General features: G+C 38.5%; 1 protein-coding gene across 1 annotated transcript; it reads right to left on the bottom strand.

Annotated features, from left to right (window-relative positions):
• Positions 1-8,095: 8,095 nt before the first annotated feature.
• On the bottom strand, positions 8,096-8,973 carry LOC104547418 (histone acetyltransferase KAT6B-like; the record flags this gene model as incomplete). The annotated part of the gene is made up of 1 exon (XM_010193088.1): positions 8,096-8,973. A coding segment is annotated over exon 1 (621 nt), but the record flags the coding sequence as incomplete, so codon positions are not given.
• Positions 8,974-10,501: the final 1,528 nt, after the last annotated feature.

The raw sequence follows: 10,501 nt of genomic DNA, 5'->3' as shown, positions 1-10,501 counted from the left end.
TCAGTTCCAGAACTTTAGACCCAGCCTTCTAAAGTCTGGTACCTGCTTAAAGTTCAGCGACTTTTAAGTTCTTATTTTTCCAGATTTCAGGGAGTCCCATGGAAGCAGAAATCAGGATGTTCACTATTCTCAAAGCAACATACACAAAGTGCAGTTATGGAAGAAACTTTAACAACAAAAACAAAAACAAAACAGTCCGTTTTATTCTCTCCTCAGCAGTGTTTTTACCAGGTGAAGCTTCCATCCCTCTTAAAACTTCCTTAGCTATTTGATACAGTTATCTGCAAATCTTCATCATCATAGTCTTGCATAAAGAAACCATAATTTCTGGTTTATTAGCCAACAGTTAGAAGAAGCAGACAAAATATCAATTCAAGTTGAAACAGAATACTCTAAGCTAAGAGAGACCTCCAGAATATGTACCCCAACTTACCACTCAAAACAAGACCAGACTTAAACATTTCCTCAGGTTGCTCAGGACCTTGCCTTGTCAAGCTCTGACCACCTCCAAGGATGGAGAGTCCACAGCTGCTCTGAGGCCCCGCTCAGAGATCTCTCTCCATCCTCACTGTGAGGGAATTCCTTTATTTATCAAGAATTTCCCTTACTGCAACCTGTGTCAGTTACCTCTCATCCTTTTGCCATTTCAGAAATAGCAGTTTCCATCTTCACTATAATAACCCAATAGATAGTGCTGAAAGAAGTGCTTTAACACAACCATCCTACATAAAGGTATAAAAATTCTACACATCTATGATGATTTTATCTTGACTATACTCCTTTCAACTGTTACTTATAACTGCTTATCTGCTAGTTAAGAACTACGTGTACTCAGGGTCTGAAACACAGGTGTCACTGAAATTTGTCTCTTATTGAGCCAACTGCAAACACTGCTAGTTAATGTTGCCATGAATACATGGACAATACATGGAAAATTAATGGAGTTAATTCCTAAAACTACAGTCAGTCCTTTTTACCATTTTGGAAAAAAAAAAAAAAAAAGCAGAGCTGTGAAATTGAAACCGATTTCAAAACACCACTAGTGATGAAATTAAATGCTGAACGGCATGTGAAAAAGCGTGTGACAAACTTATCACAGCTCATGCTAGCCCCCACTTCTATTAAGGATTCTTCTGAGATGAGGAAACATCAGCCGTGCCTCCCAGACAACTCTGCTGAGATCATACACAGCTCTTCTCCTGTGCTAGAGTCCTGCTTGTAATTAAAAACAGGAGTCTCAAGCCTAACTCCACCTGTAGAGCCGTGATGGGCTGTACCACCACAACCTCAAGGGGAGATTAACGGGACTCTCTGCCCCTCTAGAGCCAAAACACTTGAGAAAGCAGAAATACCTGCACAAGTATATCTATTACTGCAGAAACAGAAATTGACAATTAAAAAGTCTGCAGTTCCTCACAAGCATTTATTCCTTATGTAACCTCCTGAATACACATAAGAGAGTTGCCCTTTAAAAGAGTACGTTAATAGGACCACAAATGGATTCTAAGCTGTAAAGAAGACTCCGACACCAACTGAATAATTCTTTTCTCAATGCTAGCATGAAATTCTTCTAAAAGTGATAGTCTTCTGTCATTTCCAACCATCAAACTGGAAAACTATGTTGATTAGCAGTTTATCTACACCTGGGGATCTTTCTTGAGGAAAAAAAGATCTATCAAAAACCAGCAGATAACCTCAACCGCTAGTTATCAAGGGTTTTTTATTACCTGTTTTAGAACAAAGTTCCTGCAACAAAAGGAAACAACACGGAATTGTTATCACATATCAACTGACACAAGAAAAAAACCCCAAAGAGTCAAGATTATCATCATTACTGAACATAGAAAAGGAAAGACACTTAAGAAAGGTAAGGAAAATATGCAAGGTAGTTCTCCTTATACCTAAGGCACACTTCCAGTATTTCTACATTCTAGAAGGAATCTTGACAAAGGAGATATCCATGTACTGAGTAGTTGAAAAAAAAAACAAAACCAAACAACAACTAATCTTGCAGGAAAAATGCAGAGAGTAAACTCGCTAACTGTAGGTTAGGAATCAAATGTAACTCCCAGTTAAGACAAAGAATGACAGAGGATAACACAGATGAACAAACAGAACTGCTGGAACTACACAGGATTCCTTTAAGTTGTCGCTGTAACCTTTACTACAGGACAAAAGGTACATCACACCAACTAATTCTGAAGAGAAACGACCAAGAAAATAAAATTTTAGCAAGCCTCAGGACTAAACAATTTGCAGTATAACATTTGGAATCACTCCTTGCAATAAGCAAGAACCATGAGCACATCATGCAGAACTATGTTCCAAAACAGTCAGCTTGGGGAAAAAAAGACGAGCAGGGCCTTCACTGATGGGTCTCAAACTACAGAAACTACAAACAGATGACCCATTTGCAGAAACTAAGTCACTGATCTCAGAAATGGGAACCCAACCTTCCCCCCCTGCCCTGCCTTACAAAGGAGCAGACTAATCTAACTTAGGAAATAGCAGTTTTTAACTTTCCTCCCACCGTGCAATTCAAGAAAACTTTTACAAGCATACTTCTTGGTTTGATCCAAATGTGCTGAATCGTAAAACACAAAAAAGCCCAAAAAGCCCGAAATATCTATCTACAGTGGTATGAGCTGCTTCTCTTGGGATGACAAGACTTTTCCACTTCAGTTTTAAATGCTCAAAAGATGAAGTAAATCATTCTTCTATTTCTGGTAAGCTCCAGTATCACAAGTGTGAACAGGATCCATTTCTAAGTGTTCACTTGGCTTATGCATAGAGTTGGTACTTCCAGCGTTTCAGGAGCTACAGGGACAGCAGAGAAATGAGAGAGCAGCAGCACAACAATCATCCCAGAGCTTCAAGGACAATAGCTACACGCAGTGAGGTGAAGGCCATCCTGCCAATAAAGGTAACTTGTGAATTGAGATAATGAGAATACAAACATGAAAGTTAGTGTTTGTCAAGTTAACACTAATGTTCCTCAGTCTTGTCACCATGAAAACGTTACAAGGGGAGAAACACAGGTTGTCTCTAGAGACACTCGTATTTTATGGATTGACAAAGTTCAAGACTTCATTTTTCTTTTTACATACCCATCCACAGTCTCTTCAACTGTAGCACTGCAGACACTCTTACAGAAGCTTAACATATCACTGCCATTTTAGTGCTCAGACTCACCCTCAGAAGTACAGACTCCACAAAAAGCCAGCTCCAAGTTTTAGGCATTATGAATATCCCCTTATGTGTAAATCAGTAAGATACATTGTGCAGCATTTCCTTTCTGCCTAACTTTTCTGTTTCTGTTTAGTAGAACGTTTAAAGGCCAAAGGGAACAAGATAGAGCAAGCAAAGAAATCTCAGCCAACAGCCTCTTGTTGCCTACCCACAGGAAAGCGGGAAGCTGAAAAACTGAGTAGGGAGGAGCCTGGATGCCAAAAAAGCAATTCTCTATAGATTGGCCCTTTGCCTGAAAGGCAGAAGGAGAAACACCCAGTGTCTGCACTGGCACAAGCTACATACCAGAAAACTGAAATTCAACCCATGCCAAGCTACACTTTGAAAAGCTAAATGTATGTAGGCCAGTGAAAACAAAATTAGATAGGAGTTCAGAGTATGAAAAAATAATAAAACAAGTTTGGGTTTGCATGAAAGTCAGCTTAGAAAGACAAACTGAAAGTGAAAGGGGATTAAGAAAGATTTTCATGCCAAGAATCAGATGGAAACAACTATTAAAATAGTTGCTGAGCTGTTCAAGAGAATGCTCAGGAGAACCAAGAAAATAGTATGGATCTAGTCATCTCCATTTGCACTACATCTTTCCAAGTATACTTTAAGTAGTAGTTATTCTGAAGACAGAAAATACGTGACCACTGCAATATACTACATCCTCCTACAGTCCTCTGAAAACATCTCAATAGCCATTGCCTCTCCCCCTTTAAAAGCTGGATTTATCCTTTTAAATAATGCTTAAAATAAGTCAATAAAGGGCTGTCTACAGCCTACAAATATCTGCTTCTTCGGGTTTATACTCACACAGCATTTGTGCTCAGGAGATGGCTGACTCTTAAGACCTGGTAGGTTTCACACAGTTCCCAAACTGCAGAACCTTTCAAGTGACAAGGAAAATAAGGACCAGCACAGTGCACGTGTGCAGAGAAAACACCACCACCATCGCCATTCTACAACTGGCACCATTAAAGATAAATTAAACACCCATTTAAAGACTAACCATCATTTTTAAACACCACTTTACTGCTGCATTTCCAGAAGTGAATTTTAACACATCAAAGGCTTATTGAAAAGCTAAGTATCCCCCAAAATGTTCAGGTTTATTCTCCTCTCTGTTCACACCCTCTACTACTATGTCATCAATTTTTACACTGCATTTTATACTCATATAGCCATTTTCAGAAGATGCTGGGTGAGAGAAGGTGTTAAGTGCAAGAGAGAAGATATCTATGCAAGATACTCTGAACATAACGAAGAACACTGTAAAAGCAGTTAAACCATTAAAATTAACTATGCACTGCAATACAGTGACATGTACAAGATCAGACTCCTGAGCAACAAATTTCCTGTTTTGTCTGCTTTCTTGTATGTGTGGGTTTTATTTCTTATTTGCAGGAAAAAAAACAAACCAACATTACAAGTCTTCATCCTAAAGCACCGCTGTTTTCAGTTTCCCTTCATTGTGAAGTCAGTTCCACCTCTGGCTGGAGGCTGGTCCTTTGACACACCACTTTAACACCTTAAAACAGGCATCTTTTGAAGTGCTTTGATTCACGTTACCTGTCCACATCAAGTAAGCATCTACCTTAATGTAACCACCAGAATATTTAGGATAACTGGGATGTCCTTTTGAAGTGTAATTTATACTACTCATTACACTTAGTATGATGCACAGCCACTGCACAGCTGATGACAGCTATTGACCTTCCAATGGAATCTGTCCTTATGAGCCTTGTGCTTGCATCTCTCCATACAGAAGTTCAAACGCAACCCTCCACATGCACTATGAAATGGAAAGGTATGGAGGAAGAGAAGATTTAAACAGCTGCACTGCATGCTTCCTCTTCCTGTAACTCCAAATTGACAATCTTTGCCCAAAGTCAGGATAACACTTGATGGAAGCGTTTTTACACAAATGCTTCCTTCCAGGTCTGTGAATAACAGAAGGAAACATGGCAATACAAGCTATAGTGCTGTAACTAATTGCACCTATTTCTACATCTAATTAAACAAGAGGACTGTATCTAGTTGTATTGGATCACCCAGTTAAGATGACGAGAAAAGCAGCTCCGTATCACCACCACCACGACAAAAACTTAGCATTCGCAGCTCCCTGTTCCCTGTGTGTGTCATCGAATGCAAAACACTTGGCATCCTCATAACAGTCAAGGATCCAGGTCTGCAAACATAACTTCAGTGGCACTGCACTATAATAGTATCTATCTTCTCAGTGCACTAAATACCCTGATGCCTTTATGGGGGAGAGTGGAGGAGGAAAAAACAACAAAGAAACCAACACCAAAACAAAAATTACAGAAAAGAAACCAAACAGGCAGTACTGTTTCTCTTCTGACCACCTTCTACTCACGCAGCAAGACAGGTTCAGAGGCTGCATTTGCTACTATAATTGTGAAAGTTCAGACTGAAACAGAAAGCTCAGTGCACTTCTAATGCACTGAATCTTTTAACTGTCTCATGCTGATGAAATATTAATTATGCATTAAAAAGTCAAAATTACTCAAACTGTCACAGCCACCTAAACAGATTTCTGCACATCCTCCCGTTCTTTCTTCTCCTCAAGAAAAGTCAACAGAAGAGATCCTTGAACTTCACCTCTAGTATTTAAAAACACCCCAAACAAACAAAAAGAGCCATCCAAACAAAAAAAAAAAAGCTCTTACCTGCACTAGCTATATAAACAGCCATAGAAACTTTAAAATACACCACTCTCTTCAAAGACCAGCCATTCCTGAGAGATGCCCATTGGCTAAATTTTGTTGCATAAAATTCAATAAATAATCTTGATATGCCCCATACTGCCACTTAAATGCTTCCATTAAAGACAGCCTAATAGTTGTCCTGCAGTGTTATTCTGCTCTTTCATGAATTAGCATAAATTTCAAATGAACAAGCAGTCACATCCCCATAATAGAAACACCTCTTTTCAGGTACTTTCAGAACTGTCTCCTAAGTGTATTTAAAACCATACAGCTTGAAAACCACCAAAACCCTCATATTTAAACCAAGCACTACACTGATATGCAACTGCTAATTCACCAATCTCACATCAAAACTATTTTTGTCAGGAAGAAGTGTATGCCGAACAGTTTTCAAACATGCACGTCACACTGCTAATTTTGAGGCACCCAAATGAAAGCTTATTTCTTGCCAAAGCACTTGCTAGAGAACAGATTTGTTTGGCTAACTTCTAAAAGACAGATTTATCCGTATACCAGTATTTGAGTATGGCAGTAACGGCTTTTTCGGCACCATGACCCAACTAACATTCCTTGCAATGGATGCCAGTCCCAGTAGGTAGCCCAACGAGGGAGGTTTTTGTTTCCACAGAATTCACGTGAAACATCATAGTATTAAAATATTTTGGTTACTCAATACTCCAGCCTTCAAAGTTTTCATGCCACTGGAGTATCAGAATTACAGAAGAATTTCTGAAAGTACTTAAACAGGCAGCTTTAGTGCTACAAGTAATTAAATCTTTATAGTGCATGGCTACAGCAGTAGCTGCACAGTAAGCAACGCTTCTGAATTTCCATTCTGATTATTGAACGTGAAGCTCCATGCACCCTTCAAATATCCAAGAAGTCCAATTTGACAGAATCAGAAATATCTACATATATCTAATTATAATATAATCATATTTAACATGTATTTAGAGACTCTCAGAAAAATCAACCTACAGCTAGCAACACTGCAGTGTCAACTCTGACCATTCCACTAAACCATTCTTGCAGACTTCACTAAATATTTCTAATACAAGCGCTTGGCAAGTGAAAACCATCATGCAGTTTCTAGAAGAAGACACTTAAAAGCACTTCTACAATGGTAAAGCTGTTTGGGTTATTCCATGCCAAAAGAACTGCCACTAAACCCTACCACGGGGAAGTGAAAAAAAAACCCAAACCAAACAGTGAAAAAGAAATCCTAACAGAACACCAAACCAACAACTTACAAATACTGTAACGTACAAAGTTACCCAATTCAAGTAGAACAGGTAGCTTTCCCCTTCACACCCCACTTCCCCCTCCTTCCCCCCCACTGAAAATTCAAAACACACTTCACCATACTAAATGGGGAATGATCAAAGGATGCCTACAGACATGCCTTTGACACAACCCTTTCGTAAACAAAACACTAACTGACACCCCCTTCTCCCTCAAGGCTTAAATCCTGTGAATAACTAACCTGAAAACAAGGCCCAAGTAATAGCAAAAATAAACCCATGTAGGAAGTTTTTAAAAAATTAAATAGGAGGAAGATTCCACAGTTCTGTCACTCTGACACCTTCACTTACAGTTCTAGAATATTTACATTAACTCCAGCTCCAATTAACTGTTGTTTTAAAGCTAAGTATCGGCATACAAATACCTTTAAAAAAACTAATTCTAACAGACTTAAATATCACAAGTTCTACTGGTAGTATTTCAGATGGTGTTCAAACTAGAAAAAAAATCAGTATGCCCGGGCATAAAATGAAGGTAAAAGGCCACAATCAAACAACACCGCAGATTTCAGCAACATCAGTCTGCCAGGCAAGACAGAACAATTTCACGCCTAGAAGAGAGCATACAGCAGTACTTTTCCCTGCTGCTCTGTTCAGCTACTGAAAATCCAGAGCAAACTATCCAACACAGAATGGGAGGACGCAGAGAGCTACGTAAACTTCCTTTACCAAGAACTGATTCTGCACAGACCTTGGACACGCACCCCCACTTATATACGTTTAAACAGGTGAATAAAGAACAAGAAGAATCATTATTTTTGCATTAGGTAAACAAGAAACAAGAAGAATCATTTTTGCATTACTACCTTTGCTTTCATTTTCCAGACTTACCTGGTCTTTTTCATGCGGTAGAAGGCTGACAGGTGGAAGAGAAGCTGGGAAAGTGCTGGAGTATTTTGGAGCTCCCTTGCTCTCCAAGCTGCCATAATTCACTCTATACTGAGGTCCATCCTTCAGTAACCTCCCATTGTTCACAGCACGTTTGGCCCCCAGACGCAACCTCTGCTGAAAGGCAGGATTGTTGAAAATATTTGCTAGGTCATTTTGACTTCTCAAATACTTCTCTATGTTTTTCAGGGAGGAGCCATTTGGTTCTTGAAGTCCTTCAATTGCTCTTCTCAAGAGTTTATTCCAATCCACATTACGCAGCTCACTACAAGCTCCTCTAGATCCCTTAACAGATTTAGGAATAGTGCCAGGTTTAACAGATGAAAACCGTCCAGGATTATCTGGGTCCTTGTAGGATGCAAGGCCTTTGTTGGTAACTTTAAGAATAGAGCCATCTTGAACACTGAGTTCCAACTGTTCCGAAACAGTCTTCTTATCTAATCCATGGGAAGCACAAACAGCATGACATATTCTCTCTTCAGAGGGCCTTTGCTTTTGCTTTTTAACTTTTTGTATAGCTTCAAGAATCCACTCCGTATAAAGAGGGTTGGCAAGTTTTACCATGGTTGACCAGTAATTGTTTCCAGCCAAGGATTACCCATAGAGGTTCCTCCTTATTCTTTCAGCAAATCTTTCCAAGATTGTTCACACCTCAAACACAAATCAAAGGATTCCACACACTGCTTGGATGCATCTCAAAAAATATCCATCTTGAGGAGTCAAAAAGGCAGGGAAATATCTGCTGACTGAAACTTGCAATTAGTTTACCGTTATGGAAAGGCAGAAAGGATTCATTTGTGATGATACTGGTACATCCTTACAAGAAAGTTTCTTGCAACCTTTAAAAAGAAAAAGGGGTGGGGGAAGCACCCAGTTAGTGCTGAAGCAGTAAAAAGAAACAGTGCATTCAGACATGCAGTTATACCGTAGATGCTGCAGTATGCAACAACTTTTGTCAGACTATATGAAATACTTGCCAAATCCCACCCCACACCAAACAAGTAATCATAAAATCCTTCCACTTGTCACAGTATTCAATTGATTTAGTTTTCCTAAATACTACCACCCCAACACTTAACCTACTACTGAGTTAGTATACAATTTCCATTCAGCCAGAGATCTGAAAATATTCTCTAAAACCAACTTCCTACAAATCATTTCTAGACCCATCAGTGTAAGAAAAATTACTCTCTGCCTCTATACTATACATATATTAATAAAGAAAACCAAAACAAAAAAACCCCACAACACACAAAAAACCACATCACCAATCTCAACTGATAAAAGAAACTATTAACCACTGCCATTTCTTACAGTATGCTGTCTGAAAGTGTCGTGCCATATGTTGATTACAGAACTCAGAAAAATCAAAAGCAAAATATCAGAACTGAGTTAGTAGTACTACATCCTTCATTAACGCCTAGGCATCCTGCAATATAGAAAGGAATCCCAAAGGCACTTCTCATTCTAAGGTGTGCAGTACAGAGTTACACATTACTGATACAAACTCTCAGGAATAGAAATGAAAATTAAGTAACAGGAAGCATTTTCACATAAATACACTGTCAACATGAAGACATATAAAGAGGCCACATTGACAAGATATGTTTTAGTGACTCAGGATTTAACAATTCTCTTCACTTATCAGGAATATATTACTCCATTAGAAAATTCAGTGGCTACAAAAACTTACATAAGAAACCCAAAAGAACACCTTCAACAGGAGTTTATTCATTCTGCAGGACAATACATTAAAAAAGAAGAGCCACACAAATTAAACTAGGACAGTATCCACCTAATGAATAAGTAAATATATTTGAGGTACGAGTTTTTTCTGCCATGAAATGTGAGGGAGAAGTTTTGAAGACATTAATAGAATTGTATCATTACTTCAAATCAAAGGAAGATAAATAAATAAAGGAAGCAGAAAAATCTTTACTCTCAATAAGTGGGTTGTCTTGTAAAACAGAAGATTCACCAGTTTCAAAGTAAAATCTAAATTTCAGTTAACCTGAAACTACATTTACAAAGCCATGGCAAGTATCCTGTAACTAACAATAGTATCTATGATTACACAAGTCTTAAGACTTCATTTGTATTCATTTATTCAAGTTATCTTGCATTTCAATCATGTTTAAAACTTAACTAAATGATAAACAGGAAAAAATGAATTGAAGTTGTAATCTGAATTATTTTCAATTTGTTAAAAAGATTCCTCTGCAACTGTGAAGAGAATGAGTACAAAACACACCCTTGGTCCCATACCTTCTCCTCCCTCCACCTCTTCAAAAATATCTTTACATACAAACTCCAGATCACGTTTCACACATTATCACAGCTACACAACAT

This window comes from Mesitornis unicolor, unplaced genomic scaffold, assembly GCF_000695765.1.
Source record: "Mesitornis unicolor isolate BGI_N332 unplaced genomic scaffold, ASM69576v1 Scaffold45389, whole genome shotgun sequence".
Taxonomy (NCBI): domain Eukaryota; kingdom Metazoa; phylum Chordata; class Aves; order Mesitornithiformes; family Mesitornithidae; genus Mesitornis; species Mesitornis unicolor.
The sequence above is the reverse complement of the archived record's forward strand: the minus strand, read 5'-3'. Positions and strand labels throughout refer to the sequence as shown.